Source organism: Salvelinus namaycush, chromosome 9 (assembly GCF_016432855.1).
Source record: "Salvelinus namaycush isolate Seneca chromosome 9, SaNama_1.0, whole genome shotgun sequence".
Classification (NCBI taxonomy): domain Eukaryota; kingdom Metazoa; phylum Chordata; class Actinopteri; order Salmoniformes; family Salmonidae; genus Salvelinus; species Salvelinus namaycush.
In genome coordinates this window covers 31,572,953-31,589,607 of record NC_052315.1, presented here as the reverse complement: position 1 = coordinate 31,589,607, position 16,655 = coordinate 31,572,953, and the positions used below count along the sequence as shown (strand labels likewise).

The 16,655-nt window shown below is 43.6% G+C and overlaps 1 protein-coding gene across 1 annotated transcript; it reads right to left on the bottom strand.

Annotated features, from left to right (window-relative positions):
- Positions 1 to 6,905: 6,905 nt before the first annotated feature.
- Positions 6,906 to 16,108, bottom strand: LOC120053958 (NLR family CARD domain-containing protein 3-like). The gene is made up of 9 exons (XM_039001294.1): positions 15,862 to 16,108; positions 15,121 to 15,386; positions 14,906 to 15,004; positions 10,452 to 10,565; positions 10,246 to 10,347; positions 8,315 to 10,108; positions 8,044 to 8,217; positions 7,753 to 7,926; positions 6,906 to 7,333 (listed from the first exon to the last, which is right to left on the bottom strand). The coding sequence occupies exons 2-9, from the start codon at positions 15,297 to 15,299 to the stop codon at positions 7,153 to 7,155; spliced, it is 2,817 nt and encodes a 938-aa protein (XP_038857222.1). The 5' UTR covers positions 15,300 to 15,386; positions 15,862 to 16,108; the 3' UTR covers positions 6,906 to 7,152.
- Between the last annotated feature and the right edge of the window lie 547 nt (positions 16,109 to 16,655).

The window sequence follows — 16,655 nt, the reverse complement described above, 5'->3', positions numbered from 1 at the left end:
ACTTATTTGCATTCGTTTTTACTTACACTTGTGTATGTTGACTTCTCCATTGATGTTGTTTTAAGTTTTCGCAGACTTTTGTTAGCGGATGTACAATCATCGCAAATTGAATTATGGAGAGTTTCGGGCCCCGGAGTGAACATAATTGTACACTCGCAAAGCCGACTAAAAACGAGGGCTGAGGGGCTTGCGTTGCAAACTTCCCTTGCTTGGCTAATCATTTGGACTGGCCTCCAAGATGGCGACGGGGATTCCCCCAAGGGCATAAGGCGATGGAAAGTGGACGAGGGTAAGTCTTTCAAGTGTTTGGACCGCAGCCCTTGGAAATGTTTGCCCTTCGACTACTGCCGTAGAAGTGCACATCCAAGAAGGCTCAAGGTCATTGGCCACAGATAAAATCGCGTTATATGTGCAGTAGCTTTGATTGGACTGATCATGTCAACATCATACTGTAATGAAACAGGCAGGGAGCAGGTCTCGAACCCTCGACCTCCTAGCCCGAGGTCCGGCGCGCTATCGACTGTGCCGCAAAAGCATGCTCAAACGGCAGAGTCGATTTCCGCGCTTATAAAGCCAGGGTCGTTACACTACTCCCTCCTTTCAAAGAGCGCGTCCTCGCGCTAGCTTGCGACTTTACGTCTTACAGGAACGCGCTCACCGGCCAAGCACACGCACTGTCGTGGATGCGAGGTCCGATCACTTCTGACACCAATGTAATGAAACAGGCAGGGAGCAGGTCTCGAACCCTCGACCTTCTAGCCCGAGGTCCGGCGCGCTATCGACTGTGCCGCAAAAGCATGCTCAAGCGGCAGAGTCGATTTCCGCGCTTATAAACCCAGGGTCGTTACACTACTCCCTCCTTTCAAAGAGCGCGTCCTCGCGCTAGCTTGCGACTTTACGTCTTACTGGAACGCGCTCACCGGCCAAGCACACGCACTGTCGTGGATGCGAGGTCCGATCACTTCCGACACCAATGTAATGAAACAGGCAGGGAGCAGGTCTCGAACCCTCGACCTTCTAGCCCGAAGTCCGGCGCGCTATCAACTGTGCCGCAAAAGCATGCTCAAACGGCAGAGTCGATTTCCGCGCTTATAAAGCCAGGGTCGTTACAATACTTTCACAATCTTAATTAGCAATCATCAACATGAATCAAGTCGACAATATACTGGCAAATCCTTTTTAATCCTTGTCATATGAAGAGAAATAATGAAGAGAAATTATAGGTAAAACGTATCGGTGCTCATCGACCATTGGACATAAACATTACACAACAAGTTGGAAATCGCAAATTCAACAATGAGTGGAACGAATCAGTGACAGTGGCTGTGTGGTCCCATATCTGGGATTAAGGGTCTCATTTCCAAGTTTAAAATGATAAACATTTAACATTGGCCAGGCTGTCAATGAATCATGATTTGTGCTGTGCTCAAAACAACTGTAAACTCGGAGGCCCGCCGCACCACCTTCCTGTTCAAGTGAGCACAGCATGAACAATGTGAGTCCAAAGATGTATTGTATGCTGCTTCATAAATGATGTAATATGCCAGGGAGATATGTCTACTGTAGCTAAGAAAGTAATACTAAGTGTATATTGTGTAGTAAAATGTTAGTAGGCCATGTGCCTCACCCTAATAATTTGGTCTATTTGTCCCTCTTCATTTTGCCTCTAAAGTTACGTCCGTCCTAGCTCACTCATTAATGTCTTAATCGAAATTACGGATTGCCTCTTATCTGCATGTGTAACAGTATAACTTTAAACCGTCCCCTCGCCCCGACACGGGCGCGAACCAGGGACCCTCTGCACACATCAACAACAGTCACCCACGAAGCGTCGTTACCCATCGCTCCACAAAGGCCGCGGCCCTTGCAGCGCAAGGGGCAACACTACATCTAGGTTTTAGAGCAAGTGACGTAACTGATTGAAACGCTACTAGCGCGTACCCGCTAACTAGCTAGCCATTTCACATCCGTTACACTCACCCCCCTTTCAACCTCCTCCTTTTCCGCAGCAACCAGTGATCCGGGTCAACAGCATCAATGTAACAGTATAACTTTAAACCGTCCCCTCGCCCCGACACGGGCGCGAACCAGGGACCCTCTGCACACATCAACAACTGACACCCACGAAGCATCGTTACCCATCGCTCCACAAAAGGCGTGGCCCTTGCAGAGCAAGGGGCAACACCACATCTAGGTTTCAGAGCAAGTGACGTAACTGATTGAAACGCTACTAGCGCGTACCCGCTAACTAGCTAGCCATTTCACATCCGTTACACATGTCGTCCCCTTATGCCAAAGTTTGTACATCTCAGTTGTCAGTAGAAAGCACATTTGATTAACCAAGTCAGCCATATCAGCTATGTTTTTTTAAAGTCAGTAAATGAAGCTGAATTAACTGTTTCGCTGCCAGACAAGGCTCTGATAGCCAGCTGGAGCAGTGGTAAGATGTTGGGACTGCTGTTGGGACAGCTATATGTAGGCCCTAACAGTTTGTGGGCACCGTTATAGTGCAATTAATGTATTGTTTAGTGTTGTGTAGTGGCTTTGCTGGCATGCATTCCACTTTTTTTTTTTTGCCCCACCAAGATTTACATGCTAAAATCGGCACTGTAAACAAGACACACACAAAAAAACTACTTAAAATACAAATAAGAGGAAAATCCTAATTCTTGTACCCCAAGAACAGCAACAAACAACACAGCCGCATTTAAGCTTATTGATATGGCATAAAAACCTGAGCTGAATTAAAGCATCTCAATGTTTTAGAGAGAGAGAGAGAGTCAAATCAAAGTTTATTAGTCGCATACACAGATCTGCAGATGTTATAGCTGGTGCAGCGAAATGCTTGTGTTTCTAGATCCAACAGGGCGGGAATACAAAACAAGTCACATCTAATCCAAAACGTTTTTTTTTAAACATTCAGAACAAGCAATTTCAGAGTCCGGAATATACACTGAGTGTACAAAACATTAAGGACACCTGCTCTTTCCATGACAGACTGACCAGATGAATCCAGGTGAAAGCTATGATCCCTTAATGATGTCACTTGTTAAATCCACTTCAATCAGTGTAGATGAAGGGGAGGAGACAGGTTAAATAAGGATTGTGTCTATGTATAAGTGCCATTCAGAGGGTGAATAGGCAAGACAAAAGCTAAGTGCCTTTGAACGGGGTAGGGTAGTATGTGCCAGGTGCACCGGTTTGTGTCAAGAACTGCAACGCTGCTGGGTTTTTCACGCTGAAACAGTTTCCCATGTGTATCAAGAATGGTCCACCACCCAACATGACACAACTGTTGGAAGCATCGCAGTCAACATGGGCATGCATCCCTGTGGAAGACATTCGGCACCTTGTAGTCCATGCCCGTACAAATTAAGGCTGTTCTGAAGGGCAAAAGGCTGGGGTGCAACTCAATAGTAGGGAGGTCTTATTAATGTTTTGTACACTCTCATATATATATATACACTGCTCAAAAAAATAAAGGGAACACTTAAACAACACAATGTAACTCCAAGTCAATCACACTTCTGTGAAATCAAACTGTCCACTTAGGAAGCAACACTGATTGACAATAAATTTCACATGCTGTTGTGCAAATGGAATAGACAAAAGGTGGAAATTATAGGCAATTAGCAAGACACCCCCAATAAAGGAGTGATTCTGCAGGTGGTGACCACAGACCACTTCTCAGTTCCTATGCTTCCTGGCTGATGTTTTGGTCACTTTTGAATGCTGGCGGTGCTTTCACTCTAGTGGTAGCATGAGACGGAGTCTACAACCCACACAAGTGGCTCAGGTAGTGCAGCTCATCCAGGATGGCACATCAATGCGAGCTGTGGCAAGAAGGTTTGCTGTGTCTGTCAGCGTAGTGTCCAGAGCATGGAGGCGCTACCAGGAGACAGGCCAGTACATCAGGAGACGTGGAGGAGGCCATAGGAGGGCAACAACCCAGCAGCAGGACCGCTACCTCCGCCTTTGTGCAAGGAGGAGCACTGCCAGAGCCCTGCAAAATGACCTCCAGCAGGCCACAAATGTGCATGTGTCTGGTCAAACGGTCAGAAACAGACTCCATGAGGGTGGTATGAGGGCCCGACGTCCACAGGTGGGGGTTGTGCTTACAGCCCAACACCGTGCAGGACGTTTGGCATTTGCCAGAGAACACCAAGATTGGCAAATTCGCCACTGGCGCCCTGTGCTCTTCACAGATGAAAGCAGGTTCACACTGAGCACATGAGCACATGTGACAGACGTGACAGAGTCTGGAGACGCCGTGGAGAACGTTCTGCTGCCTGCAACATCCTCCAGCATGACCGGTTTGGCGGTGGGTCAGTCATGGTGTGGGGTGGCATTTCTTTGTGGGGCCGCACAGCCCTCCATGTGCTCGCCAGAGGTAGCCTGACTGCCATTAGGTACCGAGATGAGATCCTCAGAGCCCTTGTGAGACCATATGCTGACACATGCACATTTGTGGCCTGCTGGAGGTCATTTTGCAGGGCTCTGGCAGTGCTCCTCCTTGCACAAAGGCGGAGGTAGCGGTCCTGCTGCTGGGTTGTTGCCCTCCTATGGCCTCCTCCACGTCTCCTGATGTACTGGCCTGTCTCCTGGTAGCGCCTCCATGCTCTGGACACTACGCTGACAGACACAGCAAACCTTCTTGCCACAGCTCGCATTGATGTGCCATCCTGGATGAGCTGCACTACCTGAGCCACTTGTGTGGGTTGTATGCTACCACTAGAGTGAAAGCACCGCCAGCATTCAAAAGTGACCAAAACATCAGCCAGGAAGCATAGGAACTGAGAAGTGGTCTGTGGTTACCACCTGCAGAATCACTCCTTTATTGGGGGTGTCTTGCTAATTGCCTATAATTTCCACCTTTTGTCTATTCCATTTGCACAACAGCATGTGAAATTTATTGTCAATCAGTGTTGCTTCCTAAGTGGACAGTTTGATTTCACAGAAGTGTGATTGACTTGGAGTTACATTGTGTTGTTTAAGTGTTCCCTTTATTTTTTTGAGCAGTGTATATATATATAGTACCAGTCAAAGTTTGTACACATCCACTCATTCAAGGGTTTTTCTTAATTTTTATTATTTTCTACATTGTAGAATCATAGTTAAGACATCAAAACTATGAAATAACACATATGGAAACATGTAGTAACCAAAAAAGTGTTAAACAAATCAAAATATATTTTATATTTGAGATTCTTCAAAGTAGATACCCTTTGCCTTAATGTCAGCTTTGGAGGTAGTCACCTGGAATGCATTTCAATTAACAGGTGTGCCTTGTTAAAAGTTAATTTGTGGAATTTCTTTCCTTAATGCGTTTGAGCCAATCAGTTGAGTTGTGACAAGGTAGTGGTGGTATACAGAAGATAGCCCTATTTGGTAAAACACCAACTCCATATTATGGCAAGCACAGCTCAAATAAGCAAAGAGACATGACAGTCCATCATCACTTTAAGACATGAAGGTCAGTCAATCCTGAAAGTGTCAAGAACTTTGTGCAGTCGGAAAAACAATCTAGCTCTATGATGAAACTGGCTCTCATGAGGACCGCTACAGGAAAGGAAGACCCAGAGTTACCTCTGCTGCAGAGGATAAGTTCATTAGAGTTAACTGCACCTCTGATTGCAGCCCACATAAATGCTTCAGAGTTCAAGTAACAGACACATCTCAACATCAACTGTTCAGAGGAGACTGCGTGAATCAGGCCTTCATGGTTGAATTGCTGCAAAGAAACCACTACTAAAAGACACTGAACGGATAATCTCCGCATGTGTGGTTCCCACCGTGAAGCATGGAGGATGAGGTGTGATGGTTGATTTATTAAGAATTCAAGGTACACTTAACCAGCATGGCTACCCCAGCATTCTCCAGCTATATACCATCCCATCTGGTTTGAGCTTAGAGGGACTATCATTTGTTTTTAACAGGACAATGACCCCAAAACTCACCTCCAGGCTGTGTAAGGGTTATTTGACCAAGGAGAGTGATGGAGTGCTGCATCAGATGACCTGTTCTCCACAATCACCCAACCTCAACCCAATTGAGATGGTTTGGGATGAGTTAGACCGCCGAGTGAAGGAAAAGCAACCAACAAAACCAGAGTTGCAAAGGAAAAGCCATGTCTCAGACTGGCCAATAAAAATAAAATATTAAGATGGGCAAAAGAACACAGATACTGGACAGAGGAACTCTGCCTAGAAGGCCAGCATCCTGGAGTCACCTCTTCACTGTTGACATTGAGACTGGTGTTTTGCGGGTACTATTTAGTGAAGCTGCCAGTTGAGGACTTGTGAGGAGTCTGGTTCTCAAACTAGACACTCTAATGTACTTGTCCTCTTGCTCAGTTGTGCACCGGAGCCTCCCACTCCTCTTTCTATTCTGGTTAGGACATTTCTAAGTGACCCCAAACTTTTGAACGGCAGTGTATATTTTTTAAACTATATCTTCCCGCTGTCTCTGAATTATTAGATAACAACCCAGCATTCACAAGGATGCAACAAACATCCTTTTTTCTTGCGTAACGGTTGTCCTCCTCCTCTTCGGAAGAAGAGGAGGAGTAGGGATTGGACCAAAGCGCAGCATATGTTGAATCCATAATTACGTTTATTAAAGAAAAGACGAAACACGAAGAACACTTGAAATGATTACAAAATAACAAAACGAACGTAGACAGACCTGAACTATGAGAACTTACATATAACACGAAGAACGCATGAACGGGTACAGACTACACGAACGAAACAGTCCCGTGTGGTGCACAGACACAGACACGGAAGACAACCACCCACAAACAAACAGTGTGAACAGCCTACCTTTATATGGTTCTCAATCAGAGGAAACGTTAAACACCTGTCCCTGATTGAGAACCATATAAGGCTAATTACCACTGACCTAAACATAGAAACACAAAACATAGAATGCCCACCCCAACTCACGCCCTGACCAACTAAACACATACAAAAACAAGAGAAAACAGGTCAGGAACGTGACATCTTGTTATAACAATGTTTGTGTGACATTTCCCCATACATGCAGTGAAAATGTTTTTTCACAGAAAACTCTTCTTGAAATGTATGAAAATGCATTAAAAGGTGGAAATGTACCATAATAGTTTTATCAGACAAAAACGTTGTACAGAGTACATTATACAGTAAGTTTCTCCAGTTTACAGAGTGGATCCTCCAAGACATCAGAGAGCGTCTTCTCCCCTGAGTCTCCTGGTTTATTCATTTGTAGATCTAGCTCTCTCAGGTGTGAGGGGTTTGACCTCAGAGCTGAAGCCAGAGAAGTACAGCCCTCTTCTGTGACTCCACAACCAGAAAGGCTACAGGATGGAGAGAGAATTACATTTACATTTTAGCCAGTTAGCAGACAATCTTATCCAGAGCGACTTAGAGTTTAGATTTGAACTATCCTCATGTAAACAGCTATTAGAGATCCACGTATTGAATGACAGATGAATGACCCAATCTTCATTCCAAGAAGACAGCCAACTTAATTTGATCACCCTATTACAGGAGAACTTTCCTGCAGGAAATGTAAAACTTGTAATATATTTGAGTTTTTAGAAGGATTCTGAAGTTTATAATTTCAACTTTCCCATAAGGAAAATGTATCAACCCCTACAAAAATGTCCACGAATTATAATCCACATAATTATTCAAATTTCCTGTTGCTGTAGGATTCTTTTCCTGCTGTAGCAAACTGGCTCAAATTAAGATCCGACATCTGTATGAAACTAACCTCAGTATGTCCAGTTTACAGTGTGGATCCTCCAGTACAGTAGAGAGCAGCTTTAGCCCAGAGTCTCCAAGGATATTCCTGCTCAGATCCAGCTCTCTCAGGTGTGAGGAGTTTGACCTTAGAGCTGAAGCCAGAGAAGCACAGCCAACCTTTGTGGTACCACAGCTCTTCAGCCTGCAATGGGAAAAATACTCAGCTCTATACACAACTGGACATTTAAAATAGTTGAATCATTTCACATTTCCAAAAACAAAAGTAATTATATATTTCCACTCTGAGAGATGCCCTTACCTCAGTGTCTTCAATTTACAACCTGGACTCTTCAATCCATCAGAGAGCAGCTTCACTCCTGAATCCTGCAGTTTATTGTCACTCAGGTCCAGCTCTCTCAGTGAAGAAGAGTTCGATCTGAGAGCTGAAGCCAAAGACTTACAGCATCTTTCAGTCAAGTTACAATCTTTCAGGCTGGAATAAATAATAAAACAACACATTTGGTCCACAAACAGGGTAAAGACTACAAAGACCATGAGGAAATTATGAAAATGTGTCCATAAATACTCACATTGCTGTTCTGGTGGCTTTGACCACTGGTAGCAGCCTAAGAAGACCCTCCTCTGATCTGAAATACTTTCTCAGTTCGAACACATCCTGCTTCTCCACTGAAGTCAGCAAAACAAAGACCAGAGCGGACCACTGTGCAGGTGACAGTTCAGCTTTTGAGAGACTTCCTGAGCTCAGATAGCTTTGAATCTCCTCCACTAGAGAAATGTCATTCAGTTCATTCAGACAGTGGAACAGGTTGATGCACCTCTCTGGAAAGGGATTCTTCCTGATCTTCATCTTTATGTACTTGGCTGTTTCCTCACTGCTTTGGGACTTGCTTTCTGTTTGTGACAGTAAGCCTTGTAAGAGAGTTTGATTGGACTCCAGTGATAGGCCCAGAAGGAAACGGAGGAACAGGTCCAGGTGTCCATTCATACTTTGTAAGGCCTTGTCCACTGCACTTTTGTGTAGAAACAATGCAGGTGTTTCTCCTGACATTGTCTTAATATTTACACCTTGAGAGAGAAGATTTACATTGCTGTTTTTGAATGTGAGAAACACATACAAAGCAGCTAAAAACTCCTGAATGCTTAGATGTACAAAGCAGTATACCTTCCCCTGGCACAGCCCTTTCTCCTCTCTAAAGATCTGTGTGCACACTCCTGAGTACACGGATGCTTCTGTGACATCAATGCCACATTCTCTTAGGTCTTCCTCGTAGAAGATCAGATTACCTTTTTCCAGCTGTTGATAAGCCAGTTTCCCCAGTTTCATTATCATTAATGTATTCCAGTGGTGATCATTGTAATCTTCTCCAAGATACTTTTTACTACTCTGTTTGGTCTGAAAGATCAGGAAGTGTGCGCACATTTGAGTCAGAGTCTTGGGGATCTCTCTACTCTCTGCTTCACCCAACATTCTCTCTAGAACAGTGGCTGAAACCCAACAGAAAACTGGTATGTGGCACATGATGTAGAGACTCTTTGAGGATTTAATGTGTGAGATGATTCTGCTGGCCAGGTTCTCATCACTGAATCTCTTCCTGAAGTACTCCTCCTTCTGTGGGTCATTGAACCCTCGTACCTCTGTCACCTGGTCAACACACTCAGGAGGGATCTGATTGGCTGCTGCAGGTCGGGAGGTTGTCCAGAGAAGCGCAGAGGGTAACAGATTCCCTTTAATAAGGTTTGTCAGCAGCACATCGACTGAGGTTGACTCTGAGACATCAAAACAGGTCTTATTGTTCTGGAAGTCAAGAGGGAGTCGACACTCATCCAGACCATCAAATACAAACAGGACTTTGCACTCATCATAGTTAATCATTTTGGATTCTTTAATTTCCATGAAAAAAGATTGTAAAAGTTCCATCAAACTGCATCTCTCCGTCCTCATCAAATTCAGCTCACGAAAAGGAAGTGGAAATATGAACTGAATATCCTTATTGGCTTTTCCTTCGGCCCAGTCCAGAATAAACTTCTGCACGGAAATGGTCTTTCCAATGCCAGCGACTCCCTTTGTCAACGCAGCTTTTATATGCCTGTCTTGTCCAGGTAAGGGTTTAAAGATGTCATTACATTTGATTGGTGTATCTTGTGTTGCTGGTCTCCTGGATGCTGCCTCAATCTGTATTATCTCATGGTCATTATTGACCTTTCCACTTCCACCTTCAGTGATGAAAATCTCTGTGTAGATGTCATTGAGAAGTGTAGGGTTTCCTTGCTGTGCTAGTCCCTCAAAAACACACTGAAATCTCTTCTTCAGAGTTGATTTGAGCTTCTCTTGAATTTCTGCCTCAGCACTGACATTTTGGTGCCTGGGAAAATGACATAAAATGTTTAAACATTTTGTATCAAAGGAGGAACAAATGGAAACTGAATTTCTACAGTTATGAAGACCTGAGACAATGTGGTCTCCAAGTGATATGAAGCCGTAGAAACAGCAGACACTCACATTTTCTGATCTACGGGTAAGACATTCGCTCCTTCATATGGCTCCATGGACACAGTGCAGGAAGGAGGACAGTCTTGTATCTGCTGAGGGAGTGGAGGGACCCTGTAAAAACAAACTTTTAAATCTTTACAAAGAACAATAAGTCATGGGTGCGTGTTTATGAGTTTTGTTTTAAAGAAACCTTGAACTCTAAATATTGTAATAACCTTTTATTTGACATAAGTGGTTCATTACTGAACCTCATTGGCAGGTCCATAGACTTGTCACTCTTCATAGACAAACAGCTGGGTACAGGAGACACTGGTCTCTCTTGTTGGATCCTGACAAAAAACAAGGAAATTATATTTAGTTGGGCTAAGGAAGAAATCGTCAAAATTGTTGTTGAGGAGTAATTATAATGTACAGTACCAGTCAAAAGTTTGGACACACCTAGAGTACTCGTTCCAGGGTTTTACTTTATTTTTTACTATTTTCTACATTGTAGAATAATACTGAAGACATCAAAACTACGAAATAACACATATGGAATCATAGTAACGAAAAAAGTGTTAAACAAATCTAAATATATTTGAGATTCTTCAAAGTAGCCACCCTTTGCCTTGACAGCTTTGCACACTCTTGTCATTCTCTCAACCAGGTTCATGAGGTAGTCACCTGGAATGGTAGTCACCTGGAATTTATTTCCTTCTTAATTGGATCGGCCCCTTTAAAAAAATTTTTTGCCTAAAATGTCATACCCAAATCTAACGGCCTGTAGCTCAGGCCCTGAAGCAAGGATATGCATATTCTTGGTAACATTTGAAAGGAAACACTTTGAAGTTTGTAGAAATGTGAAAGGAATGTAGGAGAATATAACACATTAGATCTGGTAAAAGATAATACGAAGAAAAAACCAACCGTTCTTTTGTGTGCTTTTACCATCATCTTTGAAATGCAAGAGAAAGGCCATAATGTATTATTCCAGCCCAGGTGCCACTGGGCTTGGCCACTAGATGGCAGCAGTGTATGTGAAAGTTTTAGAATGATCCAATGAACCATTGCATTTCTGTTCAAAATGTATCAAGACTGCCCAAATGTGCTTAATTAGTTTATTAATAACTTCTCATGTTCAAAATTGTGCACTCTCCTCAAACAATAGCATGGTATTCTTTCACTGTCATAGCTACTGTTAATTGGACAGTGCAGTTAGATTAACAAGAATTTAAGCTTTCTGCCATTATCAGATATGTCTATGTCCTGGGAAATGTTCTTGTTACTTACAACCTCATGCTGATCGCATTAGCCTAAATTAGTTCAAAAGTCCCACAGGGGACCCACCAATCGTGAAGATTAATGCGTTTCAGCCAATCAGTTGTTGTAACAAGGTAGGGGTGGCATATTGAAGATAGCCCTATTTAGTAAAAGACCAAGTCCATATTATGGCAAGAACAGCTCAAATAAGCAAAGAGAAACGACAGTCCGTCATTACTTTAAGACATGAAGGTCAGTCAATCCTGAAAAAGTTTCTTCAAGTGCAGTCGCAAAAACCATAAAGTGCTATGATGAAACTGGCTCTCATGAGGACCGCCACAGGAAAGGAAGACCCAGAGTTACTTCTGCTGCAGAGGACAAGTTCATTAGAGTTAACTGCACCTAAGATTGCAGTCCAAATAAATGCTTCACAGAGTTCAAGTAACAGACACATCTCAAAATCAACTGTTCAGAGGAGAGTGCACGAATCAGGCGTTCACGGTGGAATTTCTGCAAAGAAACCACTACTAAAGGACACCAATAACAAGAAGTGACTTGCTTGGGCCAAGAAACACCAGCAATGAACATTAGACCTGTGGAAATCTGTCCTTTGATCTGGTGAGTCCAAATTTGAGATGTTTGGTTCCAACCACTTTGTCTTTGTGAGATGCAGAGTAGCTGAACGGATGATCTCCGCATGTGTGGTTCCCACCGTGAAGCATGGAGGAGGTGTGATGATGTGGGGGTGCTTTGCTGGTGACACTGTCTGTGATTTATTTAGAATTTAAGGCACACTTAACCAGCATGGCTACCCCAGCATTCTGCAGCAATACGCCAATCCATCTGGTTTGCGCATAGTGGGACTAAAAGTGTCTCCTGACCCCTCCTGTCTCAGCCTCCAGTATTTATGCTGCAGCAGTTTGTGTCGGGGGGCTAGGGTCAGTCTGTTATATCTGGAGTATTTCTCCTGTCTTATCCGGTGTCCTGTGTGAATTTAAGTATGCTCTCTCTAATTCTCTCTTTCTTTATTTCTCTCGGAGGACCTGTGCCCTAGGACCATGCCTCAGGACTACCTGGCATGATGACTCCTTGTTGTCCCCAGTCCACTTAGCCGTGCTGCTGCTCCAGTTTCAATTGTTCTGCCTGCGGCTATGGAACCCTGACCTGTTCACTGTGATTACTATTATTTGACCATGCTGGTAATTTATGAACATTTGAACATCTTGGCCATGTTCTGTTATAATCTTCACACGGCACAGCCAGAAGAGGACTGGCCACCCCTCATAGCCTGGTTCCTCTCTAGGTTTCTTCCTAGATTTTGGCCTTTCTAGGAAGTTTTTCCTAGCCACCGTGCTTCTACTCCTGCATTGCTTGCTGTTTGGGGTTTTAGGCTGGATTTCTGTACATCACTTTGATATATCAGCTGATGTAAGAAGGGCTATATAAATAAATTTGATTTGATTTTTCAACATGACAAAGACCCAAAACACAACTCCAGGTTGTGTAAGGGCTTTTTGACCAAGGAGAGAGATGGAGTGCTGCATCAGATGACCTGGCCTCCACAATCACCCGACCTCAACCCAGTTGAGATGGTTTGGGATGAGTTGGACCGCAGAGTTAAGGAAAAGCAACCAACAAGTGCTCAGCATATGTGGGAACTCCTTCAAGACTGTTGGAAAAACATTCCTCATTAAGCTGGTTGAGAGAATGCCAAGAGTGTGCAAAGCTTTCATCAAGGCAAAGGGTAGCTACTTTTAAGAATCTAAAGTCTAAAATATATTTTGATTTGTTGAACACTTTTTGTTACTACATGATTACATATGTGTTATTTCATAGTTTTGATGTCTTCACTATTATTCTACAAAAATAGTAAAAATAAAGAAAAACCCTTGAATGTGTAGGTGTGTCCAAACGTTTTACTGGTACTATATGTGTGTGGTTAAAACAACAAGTCTTATAACCCTTGTTCACAAGAAAAGTTAATTGGTAGTCCCATAGACTGGTCACTCTTCCTAGACACACAGCTGGTTACAGGAGACGCTGGTATCTCCTGATGGACCCTGACAAAAACCATGGAGATTATTGTTAGTCTGACTGGGGAAGGGTGAGGGTGCTCAGATATCTGTATGGCCATCATTCTTAAATGGAAGAAATTTGGAACCACTAAGACTCTTCCTAGAACTGCCCACCCAGCCAAACTGAGCAATCGGAGAAGAAGGACCTTGGTCAAGGAGGTGACCAAGAACCTGATGGTCACTCTGACAGAGCTCCAGAGTTATTCTGTGGAAATGGGAGAACCTTCCAGAAGGACAACCATCTCTGCAGCACACCACCAATCAGACCATTATGGTAGAGTGGCCAGACGGAAGCCACTCCTCAGTTAAAGGCACATGACAGCCCACTTGGAGTTTGCCAAAAGGCACCTAAAGGACTCTCAGACCATGAGAAACAAGATTCTCTGGTCTGATGAAACCAAGACTGAACTCTTTGGCCTGAATGCCAGGCGTCACGTCTGGAGGAAACCTAGCACCATCCCAACGGTGAGGCATGGTGGTGGCAGGATTGAGGGAAAGATGAACAGAGCAAAGTACAGAGAGATCCTTGATCTCCTGTTCCAGAGCGCTCAGGACCTCAGACTGGGGCAAAGGTTCACATTCCAACAGGACAACGACCCTAAGCACAGAGCCAAGACAACGCAGGAGTGGCATTGGGACAAGTGTCTGAATGTCCTTGAGTGGCCCAGCCAGAGCCCGGACTTGAACCCGATCTAACAGCTCTGGAGAGACCTGAACATAGCTGTGCAACGACGCTCCCCATCCAACCTGGACTCCCGCGTGGCACACCGGTCTAAGGCACTGTATCTCAGCGCTAGAGGCATCACTACAGACCGTGGTTCGATTCCAGGCTGTATCACAGCTGGCCGTGATTGGGAGTTCCATAGGGCGGCGCACAATTGGCCCAGCGTCGTTAGGGTTTGGCCGGGTTAGGCAGTCATTTTAAATCAGAATTTGTTTTTAACTGACTTGCCTAGTTAAATAAAAGAAACAAAAAACCTGACAGAGCTTGAGAGGATCTGCAGAGAAGAATGGGAGAAACTCCCCAAATACAGGTGTGCCAAGCATGTAGCATCATACCCAAGAAGAGTTGTGGCTGTAATCGCTGCCAAAGGTGCTTCAACAAAGTACTGAGTAAAGGGTCTGAATACTTATGTAAATGTGATATTTCAGTGTTTTTGTTATACATTTGCAAAAATGAATAAACCTTTTTTTGCTTTGTCATTATTGGGTGTTGTGTGTAGATTGATGAGGGGGGGGGAAACAATTGAATCAATTTTAGAAATAAAGCTGTAACGTAACAAAATGTGGAAAAAGTCAAGGGGTCTGAATACTTTCCAAATGCACCGTATATTTGTGGTTAAAAGTCTTATTACCCCTGTTCACTGGAAAAGTTGATTGGTGGTCCCATAGACTGGTCACTCTTCATAGACACACAGCTGGTTACAGGAGACGCTGGTCTCTCATGATGGACCCTGACAAAAACCATGGAGATTATTGTTAGTCTGACTGGGGAAGAAATAGTTTTTGACGGCGCTCAGATATCTGTATCAGGATTATGTAGGTGTGTGGTAAAACTACGTTTTATTACCCCTGTTCACTGGACAATGGTTCTTTACTGAAGTTATATGGAGCATCGATTGACATGTCACTCTCCATGGACACACAGCTGGGTACAGGAGACACGGGTCTCTCCTGCTCCTCTTTCTCGCCTGAGACAATCTTTTTTGAAAAACTGTCCCCCTCCTCTCTCTCTGCAGAGAGACTCATTTTAGAGGTCGTAATTCCCTTCTCATGGGCAGACAAATACTACTGTCCTCTGACCTAGATCAGCCCTGTGAACACACACACACCCACCTCCACCCATACAGAGAGAGAGGGAGAGAGAGAGTATCAATCATACACAATGCTGTCAAATAGCTACTACACACACTACCAAATTAAAATGGCTGATTTCTGTAACATTGGTTGGTTATCCAGGAAGTGTATCACTTTCGACTGTTTACGCATTTGCCAGCTATTGTCAACTGGACTACTTTAGCTTGTTTGCAACTTTGCTAGCATGTATACCTAGCTGGCACATGTACAAACCATAGCAGTGACAAAGATTAGTAGAATTTAAATGAATGAGGTGGTCATTTCTGCAAACAGTGTATTTTTTATGAATTTAGCTGGCTCGATTACACAGTTCGCAAACAGGACCAATAGTTGAATAGACATTAAATACGCTACTCCTTTAGTCTCCCCTTTTCCCCATCTCTGCTCTACTCTTCTCTTTCAATAACTTTCTATTTTCTTGTAGAAAGAAACAAAAACAGTCTGTAATGCTTACCACTGAGATGGGTTCCTCGGTTTGAGAATGTTGCTGTAGGCTGTAGCTTCTTTGTTTGACTGCTCAAAGGAGAGAAGGGCAGAAAGAAAGGAGAGCAAGCCAGGGCAGGAACAGTATTTGACTTCCGCCTAATGGGAATTTGATAGCTAGATTAGCTACATTTGCTTGGTAGGTTTTTGCTATGCCTCTTTCCTCTCTCTGTGATCTTTACGGATGCTTTTACGCTGTGTGGTGCATGGAAACAGAGTAATCTTCTGAGCCACTATCTTCAGACTGACATAGGACAAAGGGCAATGTGCATCACCAAAGTTGTCCGAAGTGATTTAATAAAAAAACAGGAAGAAATTTACACCAGCTGTCTGCATATGAAACCTTGTGAAACAGCCTGTTTTAAAACCTGGGAAAAAATGGATTAAAGATGGATTAACAAGTGACTCAGTGTGGCGTACAAACAAACAAAGCCTCCACTGTGATCCAACAGTTGTACATTTGATGAGAAATAAAATATTTTTGCTGATAAATGTAGATACTTTACGCCTACTTAACGCCCACTGTAACAGTGTTTCTCTCCACCAGAGAGCACTGTTGTTTAATGAATGGTGAGGTTTGTCACCTGCTCCTCCTCGTCTGCCAAATCCTACTGCCAATATACCTTTTTACTCACCCTACGTTTGTCTTTTTCAATATACCTTTTACTTATCTCTATGGTTCTATTTTTATATTGATCTATTTCTCTCCTTCTCTCTCTCTCTTTTTCCAACTATCTCTGTCTCTGTGCACCATCTCCACAATGC